We start from the raw sequence: 18,065 nt of genomic DNA, 5'->3' as shown, positions 1-18,065 counted from the left end.
ATAGAATAATTCAGATTTCCAATTCAGTTTGTTCAATCCGTCCCTAGAATAGGCAAGTTGTTATAAAAACAATGTTTATTTGTCTTTAATATAAATATTGCAGTTTTCTATTCTGTATGATTATGATGTGCAAACCTAGCAAAAGCAAAAAGCAACGTCCCTAATTCAATCATTAAACCATGTTTAGATCATTAGTTTGTTTATTTGTGATAAGTAAAGAGTGTCTTATCTGTGTGTACTGTAGTTCATCCCAAATTCTGTTATTATTTCCATGAAACTCAATATATTTTCTCAATATATTTTTAATATATTATATGCACTGACAGTCTATAGAGACCACATCTGTCAAGCTCCAAAAAGGACCACCTTAAAAGTTGTCCATACTGTTTGTAGTTGTATTCCAAGCATTCTGAAGCCACACAAGTTACAACTATTTCTTCACAAATTGAACTGAACCAATTCAGTGATCAGATGACTTTAGAAAACTTGGAATATAGCAATGCTTTTTGGAGGTTGACTGATGTGGTCATATGAACTGATCTTGTATGGGAAACAGCTATGGTTTAGGACATCAAGAGAATTAGTAATCTTCATAGATTTCATTTTTAGTGAACGATTCCTTCCCAAGGAATTGAAAATGCCGTTTCTTTCAATGCGGTGGTAATGTTGTGATTTTTACTGTTGCAGTGTTTGCACACTATGGCGCTGTGGGCGCAAATGACCCCGCAGTTACAGTTCCTACCAACTCAGACGCTGAATGAACTCTACCCAGAAACACTCCCTCTGGATGTCAGACATTATCTGGCCAACTGGATAGAGGATCAGATATGGTATGACATCACTGTTACAAATGTTGTATTGTTTGACGCAGTATTTTTTTTTAACTGACACTAGTAGCTTTAAATCAACATAGATGCTATTGTAGAAGTTTTTTATTCACAAAGAAAGTGTTTGATAATAAGAGAAGTGAGTAGTATTTGGCTGGTCATGTGATCCCAATATTGCAGCCTCCATGAGGTGACCCACTTCATGTTACATAAAAAGCTTTTTTTTGTCTACTGATGTAACTGTATTTATCTAATCTGAGTGTACATATTTACATATCATATTTCAAAAAGTTAATTTCCTTAGCGATAAAGCTTTTCATGACGTTGAAATGACTGAGTGCACCTTTAAAATGTAAATAAATGAAATTTAAACCGTATGAGTTACAATAGTGCTTATTAAAAACTGATGCACACTACAATTTAGTGTAGTTTAACTTCTTAGGAATTTCTCATGAATTATGTTCTGTCATAGTGACTCACAAAACGAATGAAGGTTGTAGAACAGCACAGGACCAGCTAGACTAGAAAGGCTTTGCTCCTTGTCAGTTATATGGCCCTATGAAATCCGTTTTATTTTTCCCCAAATTCCGTTTTATTTTTTTCCAAATTCTGTTTTTTCCGTTTTAATTTTTTTGGACTAAATAACATTTTAGTAATCAAAAAGCATGTCTAATTAATTGAAATCATGAAACTTATACAATTTAACAACAATTTATTAAAGGTTTAAAAAAAAGTACATGTTTAGGGCCCCATGAAATACGTTTTATATATTTATTTTTGGATTCCATTTTAATGGTTTAATTAAATTTCAATAATCAAAAAGCATGTCTAATTAATTGAATTCATAAAAAACTATTTATAATTTGTTTTCTTCAGAAAGTCTGCGTTGTGTATTTTAATTTTATGTCAATCAAATGCAGGCGTAAAACATTAATTTAATTTTTAATCGTATAAAAAATGTTCTAATTTTTTTTCAAACAAGGTGCTGCACAACAGAGCTTTACTCTTAAAATTAAAACATGGAAGAAAAAAATATTATTCCTTAAAAAATAAAGTTTTAATAGTAATTTATGATTATAATAATAATAATAATTATTATTATTATTACATTGAGACGTAGCTAAACTCTACTGTACAACAGTTATATATTTCACAGTCACAATTTCTTCAAGTTAAACTGAACTTTTATTTTGACGGGTTGCCGTGAAGACCTGTTTCTGTGTGTTTATGATATGGTGATAGTTTTTCACAAATGAAACGGTAAAATGCTCATCAAGTGATTCAGAACATCTCTGGAGATAAAGTTCATGCATTCATGCCCTCATATAGTGAGACGGCAGAGGCTGAAAACTTTGCAAGCGTCACGCGTACTTCTGTGTGTGTGGTAAATGAAACCGCGCGTCTGCGCCATTCATTCACACAGACACGTAGAACATGCAGGATTCATTTAAAGGGATAGTTCACCCAAAAATGAGAATTCTGTCATTAATTACTCACCCTCATGTCGTTCCAAACCTGTAAGACCTTCGTTCATCTTCGGAACACAAATGAAGATATTTTTGATGAAATCCGAGAGCTTTCTGACCCCACATAGACTGCAATGTAATCACCACTTTCAAGGCGCAGAAAGATAGTAAAGACATCGTTAAAATAGTCCGTGTGACTACAGTGGTTCAACCTTAATGTTATGAAGAGACGAGAATACTTTTTGTGCACAAAAAAAAAACAAAAATAATGATTTATTCAACAATTTCTTCTCTTCCGTGTCAGTCTCTGATGCTGTTCACATTGTAAACACAGTGCAGCACTTCTGGGTTCTATGACAGAACGAGTGGTTTAGATATGACTTCATTTTGTAGGCCAATCGGCAGTTAGCATCACACTGGTTCCCTCCACAAAAACCCAATCAAATTTTTCTTAGAATAAAATGTGAAAGTATCTTGAGCTTGTTCACCACAGACCATATTTCAACCAAAAAAATCTTGACTTCAGGACAATGGAACCTGAAGTGCTAAAATGCTTACTCGTTTCCACGTTTTGGCCTGCAAGTGATGTCATACCTGCACCACTCTATTGGCAGGTTCCTGCGTCAGCACCACACGCATGCATCGTGGTGCTCACGTAAACAGCGTCGGAGACTGACACGGAAGATAAATTGTTGAATAAAATCGTTATTTTTGTTGTGTTTTTTTTTTTGCCCACAAAAAGTATTCTGGTCACTTCTTAACATTAAGGTTGAACTACTGTACATGGACTATTTTAACAATGTCTTTACAACCTTCATGGGCCTTGAAAGTGGTGATTACGTTGCAGTCTATGGGGGGTCAGAAAGCTCTCAGATTTCATCAAAAATATCTTCATTTGTGTCGAAGGTCTTACTGGTTTGGAGTGCAATTAATGACAGAATTTTCATTTTTGGAAATTTTGAACTAACCCTTTAAATGGTCTTTTTGCGGTTTAATATTCACAGACACTAATCTATATCGCGATTTGATTCAAGTGTACTGTCCTGCTTTTTATTTATTCATCAAAAATCTGAGAAATTCCTTGAAATTCCACATTATACAGTAAATTAGTTTTTTATGACTGGATTCCGTGATTACGTCTGCAGTTTCTGCACCGCGGAAATCATAGGGCCCTACGGTTACCAAAGATGACTTAAAAATGTCATGTCTGTGTTTGATTTAGGGAGGAATTTGATCTAGACAGCGTGGAGCAGGAGCCTCGGGCCCGATTACTGTTGGATCAGATGGTGCTTTTGCTGCAGGAGGTGGCCCAACAAAACCCTAATGTGGTGGAGAAGGTCAAACTACAACATATCAGCAAGAACTTGGTGTGCACAACAATCCTAACACTCATAATTATTGCTGGCTTGAAGATGCTGCATCATATAAGCCAGTTAAAATAATTCTTTATTTTTGTACATTTAACATTTCTCACTGAAATAATGAGTAGAAAAAATACAACATGTACAAAATCAACATTTTCTATATTTAATAATTTATTTGGCTTCAATACAGTAACACTATAAAAGGTAATTATTTCATTTTACAGATAACAAAATGTCTTTAACAGCACACTTTTTCTCACAGTGTAAATGGGTCCTTATATGGAAATATATAGCTGCCATTATAGTTTAGGAGGAGAGTTCTTCGCAGTGCTCATATTTGAGGGCCCATGGCATCAAAAAGTGAAAACTCCTGCTTTAGATGATCTACATCACCATGTGGGATGTCCAGGACAGTTGTGTTAATTATGTCAATACAAGGAGTTATTGCACTGCAATTTTTTTTTTTTAAGATTCACTATATGCTATATAACATGAATCATGTTGATTTTAATTTCTTTTACATTGTGAACACTTATGGATCACAATACGGGAAGACATTTTACTATTGGCAGCCTACCATGTTGACTTGTGACATCTGACACACTGTTTGTATTTCTGACTGTTTGTATTTACTATGTAACCTCATTAATTATTCCTCAGAGTGTGTACCAGCCACAACCCATGCAACTTGTGAGGACAGTTCGAGATATGCTAAGGAAAGAAAGACAATTGTTAGGACAGGCAGTAAGCAAAAAAACCTTTAATTCTGAAGTATCAGAACATTTATGTGTTATATGTAATGTAAATGTCCGTTGTGTCATTGCTGTTTGTGTCTGTGTGTTTGTCTATAGAGTCTGGGCTTCCCACCCTTTCAGGCCATGCCTGGGGGTCCTCCAGCTGCCAATGGCACCCCACAACCTGTAAGGGAGGATTCTAAGGCTGATGTGGACAATCTGGTGCTCAAAGTTTTGGAAATTCAGAACTGCCGACAAACACTTCATCAGCTACAAGAGGATTTGAATTGGGAAAAACAGGAAATAGAGCCCATGCAAGGTAGAAGATCCAAATCTGTTTTGAACAATGTCTAATAAGCTTTAGGAAGTTACGCCTGTCAGATTTAATAATGTAAAATGCCATATTTTGTCAGCTTGATCCTTTTGGACAGTAAAATTAGTGTCATTTTTCATATCAAGTTATAATGAAACTTTGGATACCTGTGTTTTTGAGGAAAAAATATTTATGTAGGGAAAGCACATACTCTCTTTCTCATGCTCTCTCTTCCACTCAAACGCACACATACAGTACAGACATGCACTCGCACCAAACCGTGTTGTCAGCGCTGCTCTGGCGATTTTATCATTAAAAAAGTTTAACAACTTTTTCTCACACATTTCTAACACATTTCTCACTAGCGAGGTAATAAATGCACTGTTCTTGGAGCAGATATTAGTAGAGAAGCTGGTGCTGAACAATGTTGAGAGAAGCACAGATTCAGGTAATTCACACGCTTAATCTCTCTCTCTCTCTCTCTCTCTCTCTCTCTCTCTCTCTCTCTCTCTCTCTCTCTCTCTCTCTCTCTCTCTCTCTCTCTCTCTCTCTCTCTCTCTCTCTCTCTCTCTCTCTCTCTCTCTCTCTCTCTCTCTCTCTCTCTCTCTCTCTCTCTGCTTGTTGCATGTTGGAAGTGTGGGTGAGGAGGACTGAGTGCATTTCTGGGAGTGATTGTGAAAAAGTCTTTATTTTTTCCTTATGTTTCTTTTCCCTTTGTGGTTTTTCTTTTCGTCCCCCTCGTTATTCAACTTAAGTTAAAATAAGGATATAAGTTTTCATCGTGTGTCCGTGGAATTTTAGATGCCGGGATGGCATCAATTCCGGGCAAACGCCACCTAATCTATCACTCCGAAATGGGTGTAGGTGTGTACCAGAAGCCGGTGTGACAATTTTGTACTTGCTTATAGTTGTGGGAGAGCAAGTAGGTTTTTAAAATATAGTTTCAGCTTCACGCATGAACAAAGCTGTTGTTGCTGTTTTTTAGATCTGAATCGTTGATTAACCAGTTGACCGTGAGCGGATTATGGGTTAAGGAAATGTTTGTTCCGGTTACCCCACTATCCCACCTTTTATTAATAATGATGTCATCACGAAAGAGTTGCTAAGATTTGGAAAAATAGCAAGCCCAGTGAGAGCCCAACACGTCATTTCTTTCTGCTGCTAAGTCTTAGTGTTTTTGACTTCGCCGGAGCGTATTTTGGAAGTTTCGTTAATCAAGGAGAGAACTCATACATGATTTACTCAAGCACTGAAAACCTGAAGTGCTTTGAATGTGGTGACCTAGGACACAAACGTTTCACATGTCCACGTAAAGACGATCAGCGGCCGTCTACATCGTGTGGAGATGTTAACAATGCAAACCAATATCAACAGGATACAGAACAGAGAACTGAGACACAGTAGAAAGCAGCCTCAGAAGAGGTGAGTGATGTTCATTTAAATGCTGGGGGTATTGAGCAGCTGGTTTACGTTGCTGAGACTGTAACTGATGAGAGTGAAGCTCAGGGAGGTGATGAAGGATTGTGTGAACTCAAAGAAACACGAAGCAGGAGTTTCTGAAGAAAATATGGCTGATGAACTAGATGAACTGTCCCAATGTACTGATGTTAGTTTGAGAAATGAAGAGCAGTGGTCAGATACATCTGTTATGGCACGAGTGGCTGAAAAAGATATGTAAACTCTTGAACAGATAAACTCTTTTTTTAGATGAAATTAAAGGAAAAGCAGGTGTAGAAGTCGGTGATTTCTTTTCCAGATCTTGAAAAGTTTATTGCCTCTGTTGTATGGGCAAGGAAAACAAATAGCCTTGAAGAGCTCTCACAGCAGAAGAGCTCCAAAAAAAAAGTACATAACTGTTATTAGACATGGAAAACAAACAGGGAAGGAACGTATAATGAGGGGAAAGGCAAAAGAAAAACGCAATAATAATGATGACTGCTAATTCTTTCTTTCTCTCCCTCTTTCTCATGGAAGTCTTGCAGGTGGGATCTCTAAATGTTAATGGGATGAGAGATGGGAGAAAGAATAGGTTACTTTCAGAGATTATACATTTGACAGATATACTGTAGGTGTGTTTTTTTGTTACAAGAGACTCACAGTGATCAAAGCAATGAGGCTGAATGGGGCCTATGGTGGGAAGGAGAAAAAGTCCTTAGTCATGGGTCCAATTTGAGTGCTGGAGTGGCAATACTTTTTTCCCCTATTGTTAAAGTGAAAATCTTGTCAAAAAATGAAGTTGATCCAGGGAGATTGCTGATTGTGAGGGCAGAAATTAGCAATCTTATTTTTCTTTTTGTGAATATTTATGCTCCAAATATAGGTGCAGAGAGAATACGCTTGTTCACTAAATTAGAAGATTTTTTAAGACAACAACACGAAGGAGATCTCATTATATTAGGCGGAGATTTCAGTTGTACTTTGGACTTTACGCAGGACAGGAATAGTGAGGAACCTCATGCACAGAGTGCATTGTGCTTAGCCAATGTGATTAAAAATCGAAACCTATCTGATGTATGGAGAGAATATAATCTGTTTACACGTCAGTATACATGGGTGAAGATTAGTAATGAGAAGGTTTCTGCTGCACATTTGGATAGACTCTATATGTCACGTACTGTAACATGAGGAATAGAGTTCTAAAAAACTATTTTTCCCACCTCAATGTCTGATTTGAGTGTACTTAATAAAAAGAATGCATAAAAGTCATTATTGGCATTTTAATGCTAAATTATTAGAAGATACTTTTTTTTTTTTTTTTTTTTACATTTTATGTTCTTTTGGGAGTCCTGGAAGAGTGAGAAGAATTGTTGCGAAATAGGGAAGGTACAAATAAGGAATTTTTGTCAACAATATTTATCACATTCTTCGTTTTGTATAAAAAAAGTCTTGAAAAAGAAATTATTGGTATTGAGCAAAGTATGATTGCAAGTGACTCTGTAAATCTTAAAGATCTGTGGACTGAAAAGACTAACCTGCTGAGCTCAGTTTTAAATGAAAGAGTGAAAGGAGGTTTTGTAACAGTAAGAGAGATGCATTCTCCTTATTTTTTAACCTTGAGCATAAAAAAGGACAAGAGAAATTGATGTACTGTTTAAAAGACTGTAATGGTCGAGACACTTCTGATCAAACGGAAATGCGTAAAATTGCTGTGGAGTTTATACGGCTCTTAAAAATCAGATGAACAATGTAGAAACGAGCTGCTTTATGACCTTCCGGTTTTAACCTCAAAGCACAAACTTTTTTTAGAGATTTCCTGGCCTGAACTTACCTTTGAAGAAGTCACGGCTGCTGTGATGGCACTCTCTGTAGGCCATACACCAGGGCCCGTATTCATAAAGAATCTTAATGCAAAGAGTAGCTCCTAGTGACAAAATTCTAAGAAAATTCTTAGAAATGTGGGCGTTTACTCTTAAAATTGAAGAAAAAATCCTAGTAAAGAAAAAAGTAATTCAGAAAGCATCTTAACCCTTAAAAGAGGTCTTAAGTTCAAAATTGTTAGGAGCACGAACGAGGACTTTTAAGAGGCTTAAGAGTTTCTTTAGCAGAGGAGAAAATGACAGAAAGACGAAGAAGGAGAAGAAATGTGTTGCAGACAATGGATGACAGTGAGTTAATAAGAAGCTATATATTAGATCGTGCAGGGATCATGTTTGTGACTGATCTTATTAGAGACACGCTAACATCTCCGACACAGCGCAGAAATGCCATAGCGCCAGAAATGAAAGTAATCACTACATTACGATATTTGGCAACTGGGAAAATTCCATGTTTGATACATTAAAACCAACATTCAAACCACCACTTAAATAGACATGCCAGTAATCAGTGTAATTGGAAAGAGTGGAACAATTTTTATCATTCTAAGCCAATCAAATACCTTATAGGAAATTAACAGCATGGTAAATAAATAAAAAAGGATTTATATACACATATATAATGTGTGTGTGTGTGTGTGTGTGTGTGTGTGTGTGTGTGTGTGTGTGTGTGTGTGTGTGTGTGTGTGTGTGTGTGAGAATGGTCAAATAGGAAAAATTACGCATGTAATTTCAAAGTGAAGGCTTAGAATAGACCCTATACTTAAAATCACTCTTTTTTTCCTTCTTGGTCAACCAACCAATCACAGTCGTCAAAAGATAGTGTCATACATAGCAACGGGGTCAACCCCGCCTCCTTACTAAGATAAAAGTTTTTGTCTTTTCCTTACTCAGAGTTGCTCTCAGATCGGTCCCGAATTGCTCTTAAGCTAAGACTCCTACGTAAAAGTTTTTAAGCTAAATTCAGAGTTTTCTGAGAGGATTTTTAGAATCTTTATGAATACGGGCCCTGGAATAGATGGATTGTCTGGTGAATTCTATAAGGCTTTCTGGCCAGTTCTTGGACATGATTACTTTAAAGTTCTTCAAAAAAGTGTCACTGAAAGAATTCTTCCTAAGAGCTTTCAGCGTGCAGTGCTAGCACTACTCCCTAAGAAGGGGGATTTAACACTCTTAAGAACTGGAGGCCTGTGGCAGTTTTGTTTTCGGATTACTAAATCAATTCTAAATGTTTGGTCACCACATTAAATAATGTACTGCATGAAATCATACATAAAGATCAGTCTTACTGCATAAACGATAGATCTATTGTAGATAACCTAGTGAGAGATGTATATGACTATGCTTTTGATAACAAGATTGAAATGGGACTTTTATCATTAGACCAAGAGAAGGCTTTCGATCGGGTGGATCACATTTTTCTCTTTAATGCTCTAAAGGCCTTTGGTTTTGGTGATAATTTCATTTTGATGATGCGGTTAGTGTACACTGAAGCCACATATACAGTATGATAAAAATAGCTGGTGGCCTAAGTATCCCTGTGAAAGTTCAGAGGAGAATTAGACAAGGCTGTTCCCTTTCGGGACAACTTTATAATATAATTATTGAACCCTTGTTATGTAAACTAAAGGAAAGACCTGGCAGGTCTACAAATTAATTTTCTAAACTCCCAGAAATCTGTCAAATTATCTTTATCTTAATTATTAATTATAAGTTTACTGGTGTAAAAGCGATGCTGTGTGGTGTGGCCAAGTTGCTAAAAGTCCATCACTTCCTGGTGGTTTACAATGGGGAAGGGCATGTTTTAAATATCTGGGAGTTTTTTGGGGGACAACTGAGTACAGAAAGCAAAATTGGGAGGGCCTGTTGGAGAAAGTATGTGCGTGTTTGTCTCATTGGAAATGGTTGGTGCCCCAGCTGTCCTACAGGGAAAGGGTGCTGATATGTAACAACCTCATAGCCTCTTCCCTTTGGCACAGAATGATGATAACCCTAACCCAGACAGGAAGGAGGACAAGGCCTAGTGGACATCAGATCCAGAGTAAAGACCATCAGACTTCAAGTAGCTCAGAGACTCCTCAATGGGAAGGACATGAGCTGGGCTGAGAAAGCGTGTACCCTATTGAGGAAAGCAGGCAACATGGGACTAGATCGCCACCTGTTCCTGATGGACATAAATAAGATGGATCTTGCAGGATTAACATCATTTTATAGATCACTCTTAAAAGCATTGACACTTTTCAAGATTTCTCAGGAGTCAAACAATGCCCAAAGTTTGTGGCTGAGAAAAGAACCATTGCTTTTTAACTCTGCTCTAAATCTGGACATTTTAAAGACATATCACTCAGGAAAAAGTCTGTGGGCTGCAAAAATCACAAAAATTGGACACTTAATACCTGAAGGTGAATGCATATCAGCTGAGAGTTTTGCTGGAAAATTGGGCATAAGATTAATTTGAGTGGCAAAGAAAATTTGGAGAAAAAAAGTTTTTGCCACAGTTATAGACTTTCCTTAGAAACTCATAATGGAGAGATGAACATATGTGACTTCCCAGAATTAGAAATTGCAGCTAAGACTGAAAGCTGGGAAGAAACTGAGGGTGGACAATTATCTTTTAAGACACCTCAGTTGGGAGTTTTCAGCAATACAGGAAAAAAATCACTGTACACACTGTGTGTAAAGATACTGCATCTTCATGTCGTCAATAATTCTTACTTATTATGAAGTAAGAATAAATCCATTTCATGAAAGATAAATATTTTATAAATGATTAGACATATAAAGATATATATTTCATGAAATAGTCTGAAACATTGGAAAACAATCAATCCATCTAGGTCTACAAGGTCAAGCTTGCCTTGTTCAAAGCACTCAGGATATCAAAGGTGTTTTCAAACCCAAACAGTTAGTAAAGATTTTGTTAAAAGTGAAAAAGAGGGGGAAGTGCTGCATGGTGGTGATCTAGTGATTAATTCTATGTGTATAAAACTCTTTTCAGGTTTTAACATGTTGTTTGAATGTTTTCCTTTTTTGTTGGTTCCATCTGTCAAAGCACATTCAATTGCTAGGTTCAATATATTTTGTCATCAAATGCTTTTAAAGTATTTTAATTCTTAGTTTTTTAAATCACATTTAATAATACATATTATTTCAAAGCTGCTTTAAAAAGAAAAGTGTCATAATGCCCTCACTTAGCAAGGTAACTACTTGTCACATATTGTTAAGAAGACCTGGCCAGTCACAGAGTTTCTTATTGATGACAGTGGAAAAGAACTCTTGGGGAGAATGTAAACTATGTGCAAAGTTTCCAACTGAAGGTCAGTTTATTCTGAATCTTGTGGAGCATGACACATTTTCTCTGACACTCTAAGGCAAGCACAACTTTCTTACTCAGCGACTATAAAGTCCTAATCACCCCTATATACTGTATAAACGGCTACATACAGGTCTGACGTGGGGTTGGGGTGGGTGTGATGGAGGACAGTGAGACTACCGTGCACATGACATGTATGTGCATGAATCATGGTCACACACACATAGATATTGTAGCTTTATAAGTTCTACTGCATAATATAACTGTGCAATACATTTTTAACAAGCATCATCATACACGTAGTATTAGCATTTCCACAACAACTAGCTGTGGAAAACTGCTCAGCCACAAAATCTTATCTGAAATCTTATGCTGAAAATTTTATCCAGCGATCCTCACAGTGACTTCTGAAATTGAAATTGAAAATGAAAATGATTTTGTTTTTTTACCTTGACTGCATAATGGAATTGAGACAGGATTTTTTTTTGTGTGTGTCAAAATCAACCATTTAAAAATGATTTGTATATATAAAAAACTCTATTATTGCAGGCCAAGCAAAAGGCCCTGTGCAGTTGCACACATGGTTTTGTCTGCATGGCTGTTGTGAAATGGTTAACAGAAAGTTTTGCAGCAACACGAGGGAGAAATGCAATAAGACATAGCCCTAGAGGAGCAGATGTGTAAATAGTCATTTCCGTCATGAAGGCTCCAACAAGTCTCACCATGATTAGCAGTGTGGGTGACTTTTTGATAACCTAGTACAGCAATGCAGGCTCAAACATTCGCTTATATGAGCTGTCAGTTTAAATTTTCTGTCTTTATGTAGTAGTCTTTGTATGGAATAAATGTGGAAAGCTGTGAAAGTCTCTTCAGTGATAGCCTTCAGTATGTGGAAATATTTACAATCCATAATACAACTCTTTTAACTTATAAAACGTCATCATTTGCTCCTCTAAAAGACTAACATAAATCATTGATTGATTATCTTGCAATTGAATTTAACAATGATTAAAAAAATTATCCAGTGTTTGTGAAATCCAAGGTTGTGATATGCCAAAACTGAAAGTCTGTAGTGTGACAAAGCTTTTATATACAATATTTATGTAAACTGTTAGGTTTTTCTGCTTTTCCTCATTATGAGCCTATGAACAAAAACATAATATACGTCATTAACCACTAGTTGAACAGGAATAGCACTATGCTCATTTTCAGCTTCTGTCAGAGGTTGTTTATATTAGCATGTGGGCGATGGATGAAGGAATGACAGTTTTGCTATGCTTAAAACATGTTAGTGCTCCAGATTTTGTGTGTAATACTAATAACTTGAGATGTTATTAGTATTAAAGTATTTTTTTCATGTTACAGAAATTAGCTTGTAACATGTATAGTAAAATGTTGTGTTTATATTAATTGTTGATATCTATATGTTAATATTCAGTTTAATGGTTATTTATGTTCAGTGATGCAGATAATTGAGTACTCAGTTATTTATTACATTTATATCCTATTTATTACTTTTAAAACGTATTAATTAATTAAAAGGCACTGTAAGCAACTGTTTACCAAATCAAAGGTAAAGGTAAAGGTATATATATCTCCCTAAGATATAATCCCTTTCAGAATAATTTTGATTGGCCAATTAAACGCTTTCTGTCTGTCAACCATTTTGCAGACAGTCCATATATGGGAAACCAGAAGCATAATAGATGAGCTTGGAGCATTTGTTATGAGTTTGGAAGGTGTGAAATGCTTGCACTGCCCAGCCAAACATCCTAAAAGGGAAATGGAAGCAAAAAGTGATCAGACCAAAAAGTAGATTCAAGTAGAGAGTAAATCTCTGGAGTGAGCTGAGAGTTTCAAAGTTGTTGATGCTTCGCTTGACAGATAAAATACCATGGTTATGCCAAATTGGCAGGGTTGGAAAAACAGTCGGTGTGTCTAATTCGGTGGCTCTGACAAAGCCCTACAACTTGTTAACATCTCTTGCAGCACCTCCAAATGTTCAGAATCACCTGTCCTTTAACCTTTTAGCGATCAACGCTTCATACTAAATTTGTTCAACATAATTAGGGGATAATTCACACTCTTTCAACCTTTATTAGCAGACCCAGATGCAATTTTCATACCTTATGAGAGAGTCACTTGTTGCAATTTTATGATATACAGGAAGTAAGCAAACACCACTTGTTTAAAACTGTACTCCATAGTAGGTGATAACCAGAGATTACTAATTTACATAGATTTGTGAACATAAAATGAACTCCATGAAGAACCGCAACACAAGTGAACTGTTTGTAACCCCTGGACTGGGTTATCATTATCAGGGCTTACATGCACACAGGCAAACAGGTGTCTCAGTATATCTAATGAATTTTTTCTTGTTTCCCTACAGTTCAAAATGATTTGGATCAACAGCATTCGGATCAAGTCATTAGACAGAATCGCATAAAGCAGCTTGAGTACAACTTTTCAGTTTGTGCAAAGGTAAAAGCTCAAATGCATGCTTGAACATCATAATAAGTTCATCAGGGTAAAGACAAAAGCGTTAATAATGGAGCTGTTTTTCACGGTTTGTATATCTGTGCGAGTTTATAGAAGCGTTTGCAGCTTCTTCAAGAGGCCGTGTACGCCCTGGAGCAGTGCCAGTCCTGTCTTATTCTCAGAATTAAGTCCTGGAGGTGGGAACAGCACCGAGCAACCATTGGCGTGCACTTCAATGACAACCTTGGCTTTCTGCAGACATGGTGAGGACCACTGGACCTTTTTGTTACAGTCGTATTACTGTATGAATTTTATCAGCTAAATCTTTCCCTGTAAGAGGTTTGTTTGGTGAAACCTTTCACCACCAAACTGGTTTTCCTTTTCAGTTTTCAGTTTGTTTACTTTGGCCTCTTTTGCCATCTTGAACAGTGGGCTTTGTCACGCTTTTTTCCTTCAAGGTCACAGTATTTCTGTCACTACTTCTGGATGTTTCTTCTTGAACTTTATCTCCCAATTTAACCATTTTTCACTTTTTTTTTTTTTTTTACGTTTTTGAATCATTTAGTCATGCATTTTTGAAATGTGGAGCATGAAGAAAACAGTTCTCTTAGAGATCTAGTTTCACTTCAGGATTCAGATTAGATGTCAAGTGGTGACCCAACACAGTACCAACACTGTTTATCATACAAAAGTAAACAGAAATGCCCTTACAACCAAATTGTTAACTTTTTAATTAAATTTATTTATCACTATCAGCTGCTTAGGTCCAACATTATGCAAAAGTTTTAATATGACATCAACTGATTATCAACTGATTTTTTTTTTTTTTTTAAATGTTGTGATTAGATCTTGTTGCTGTTATTTGAAAACCTCAACAGGTTTGTCTTCATGGTTTTAATGTTTGGTTTCTCTGTGCCTTTTGAATTTCAGCGGTTCGTGGACAAGATTTCATATAAATCACGTTGTTTTCATTGCGGCATTAACTACTGTATGTTTCTGTCATAACAACTCTCTGAGTGTTTGGCATGGTAAAATGTTGATATATTTGGTCTTGGTGGAATAGATCTGCTTTGCTGCTGCTGCTGCAGAGCAAGTACGGGACTTGCTACTGCCAATACATACATGACATGCTTCTGTGAGAAAGTAAGACATGCTGCTGCTCTAAAATATAGCATACATAACTTACCCCCCAACAGAGCAGATGACAATGAGATTTGAACAATAGCCGCGTTTCCACTGTCGGGCCAGTGCGAGCCAGGGCTTTAAACGGGCCGTGCCGGGCTAATAGCACCGGGCCTGCGTTTCCACTGTCGGGCCAGAAGCTCCACAGCGCTTCACTAAAACACGCCCGTAACACGCCTCTCTGGAACAACGTCACACTAACCCATCATTTCACCAACAAATGGAAGTTTTATCAGAAAACTAATCAGAAATCACTGGAAATAGCGTTGAAAACAAACATGATAAAAGCGGCCGTTTGCTGGCATTTTTGTTGTTTACTTGAATATTTAAAACCCAAGCATCGATGTTTTACCACAGGTTTACAATAAAAGTTATACGATCATAATGAATTAATTTATCTCAAAATTGCACATTAGTCACTCAGAAATAAATTACCACGTTAGGTCTATTTCACAAAAGAAAGAGGACACACTTACTTCTTCAGTCGCGTCTGTTTCTGTTCATCTGGTAGTTACAGGACATATTTACATAACATTTAGAAAGAATGATAATTTCTACAAATATATGCCACCAAAAATACGACCTGAGGAGCTTTAGCACTCTCTCGACTCTACTCTATTATCTGATATTTTCAGTCAGAGAAACAGAGGAAGCTCCCGAAAAAAAAGTTGCTTTATTTTATGAGTCCGGTATAAAGAGACGAGACGTAGGCTACTGACAGATAAAATAAAAACGACTGATATCCTTTATGATTGGTCTGATTTCTTCAAGCGTTCACTATGTTTTTTTACTATGCGTATCTTCAAGCGTTTACTATGTTTACTATGGTAATGGTTAGATTTGATGGTACATGGTCCCATCCATCAGCCCCTCAATACAGTGAAGTCTTCATGTACCCTTACCAGAGAACCAGAGCCATGTAGAGAGAGAGTTGCGACAACTCCATTGACAACAATGGAACGCTTTTTTTACAGCAATGGCGGCTCGTAGAGCCTCTCAATAGTTCCCGGAAGTAACAACAGCGCGGTAGAACAGACCGTTTGTGATGCACTTTTAAAAGGTAAGACGTTTAAAGAATAAGATTGTATATTATCAGTACATCTGAATCAAATAAACTTGTGTTTTAAAGCATGCTAGTTGATTCCGAAGCACTTCCTGGAACTATCTGAGGTCTACGCGAATCACGTGACAACTAAGCATTTTGAACTTCCGTTGTCGCAACTCTCTCTCTCTATGGCTCTGCAGAGAACCAGCCCAAAAGCATGATGTTTCCACCGCCGTGCTTGACTGTAGGGATGGGCTTGGGGTCATGGTCAGCATTTCTCTTCCTCCAAACACGACGAGTTGAGTTGATGCCAGAGAGCTCCATTTTGGTCTCATCTGACCACAGCACTTTCTCCCAAGCCTTCTCTGAATCATTAGATGTTTATTGGCAAACTTCAGACAGGGGGACCTTGCGGGCGCTGCAGGATTTCAGTTCATTGTGGTGTTAGTGTGTTACCAATGGTTTGCTTGGTGACTGTGGTCCCAACTGTCTTAAGATCATTAACAAGCTCCTCCCGTGTAGTTCTGGGCTGATCCTTCACCTTACTCATGATTATCTTTACCCTTTACTCCATGAGATCTTGATGATGATTTTTCATTTTGTATTTCTTCCATTTCCGAATAATCACACCAACAAAAGTCTCCTTCTTACCAAGCTTCTTGCCGATGGTCTTGTAGGCCATTCCGGCCTTGAGCAGGTCTACAATCTGGTCCCTGACATTTGGTCTTTGGTATTGCCCATGGTGGTGGAGAGGTTGGAATGGCAGATACAGATTCTGTGGACAGGTGTCCACTGACATTAGGACATTAGGAGTACTTTCTTAAAGTGACACGGCTAATCTGTGTTCCACATGGGCACATAACCAATCTGTGGGAGGCAGAATTCTTGCTGGTTGCTTGGGGATTGATCACTCGATCAAATGCTAATCAATTTACAACCTTTATATAATGTGTTTTTCTGGATTTTTTGGTTGATATTCTGTCTCTATCCGTTAAAATAAACCTACCATAAAAACTATAGACCCTTCATTTCTTTGTAAGTGGGCAAACTTACAAAATCAGCAGGGGATCAAATAATTATTTTCCCCACAGTATGTGTGCCTGATCCAAAAAGACTGATATCACGTTGCAGAGAACAATGGACAAAGCAGACCACGCAAAACACATATTGATATAGCATAAGAAAGACCGTTCACTTATCTTAGATTTTTAATTTCATTGGATTTTTCAAAGCGCGTTGTACTGCTAAGGCAAATGAGCATGCAAGCTCATTGGAACCAATCAGCTGTGCCCTATAGAGAATGATATGATTGCAAGCATTTGAGTTAAGGACCTATTAGCCTGCGCCATCTAGAGTTTCATTACAGACTCCTTGCAGCAAGTGCACCCATATTTAATGTACTCTGGATCATATTTGTTTCACTCCGCCTTGTTTTGTTGTCATGCATGTCTTGCAACCTGTTGGCCTTCTGTCTCTGTGTCTTCCACATTCTATTTCCTACCTTTTCTGTTGCAGGTGTGAGCAGTTGCTTGGGGTGAATAGTAATCTGAGGCAGGAGCTCATGTTGATGAAGAGGGACCACGGAGAGGCTGAACAGTTACACACGTTGCAGGAAAGCCTGGAACTTCTGCTCCAGACTCTCGTACAGAAGTATTCAGGCCTCTTTCAGTTCTGAGAAAGATGAGATTGCAGTGTAGTTACTCATCATGCAATCACAACAGATGATTATGCAATTTTGTGAAAATGTGAGTGCTTTTTCTTCTAGCCTTTGATATTGTACTTTCTTTGTCTTGGCAACTCAGTTCATTGGTAGTAGACAAGCAACCTCCCCAGGTCATCAAAACCCAATCCAAGTTTTCCGCCACTGTACGCTATCTGCTGGGAGAGAAGATGGCCCCTGGAAAACCCGTCGTATTGAAAGCGCAGATTATTACTGAGGCGCAAGCAAGAAACCTGGGACAACAAAGTATTGTACCCAAGTAAGTATGCTGTCTTATTTAAATACACACACAACACAAGTATCTAT

General features: G+C 37.3%; 1 protein-coding gene across 4 annotated transcripts in view; it reads left to right on the top strand.

Moving 5' to 3' along the window:
- The window catches only part of stat6 (signal transducer and activator of transcription 6, interleukin-4 induced), a 35,690-nt gene that overhangs the window by 5,152 nt on the left and 12,473 nt on the right, over positions 1-18,065 (top strand). For all 4 annotated transcript variants that reach the window (XR_014604112.1, XR_014604113.1, XM_084098589.1 and 1 more), the window contains exons 2-9: positions 688-830; positions 3,516-3,660; positions 4,318-4,401; positions 4,509-4,710; positions 13,724-13,815; positions 13,927-14,075; positions 17,555-17,689; positions 17,842-18,018. Coding sequence is in view for 2 of the 4 variants with exons in the window: in XM_084098589.1 (XP_083954715.1) it covers positions 700-830; positions 3,516-3,660; positions 4,318-4,401; positions 4,509-4,710; positions 13,724-13,815; positions 13,927-14,075; positions 17,555-17,689; positions 17,842-18,018 (1,115 nt within the window). In the remaining 2 variants the exon portion in view is untranslated. The remainder of the gene's footprint in view (positions 1-687; positions 831-3,515; positions 3,661-4,317; positions 4,402-4,508; positions 4,711-13,723; positions 13,816-13,926; positions 14,076-17,554; positions 17,690-17,841; positions 18,019-18,065) is intronic.

This window comes from Abramis brama (genome assembly GCF_963993115.1).
Source record: "Abramis brama genome assembly, chromosome: 22".
NCBI lineage: Eukaryota > Metazoa > Chordata > Actinopteri > Cypriniformes > Leuciscidae > Abramis > Abramis brama.
This window is presented reverse-complemented; position numbering and strand designations above follow the sequence as displayed.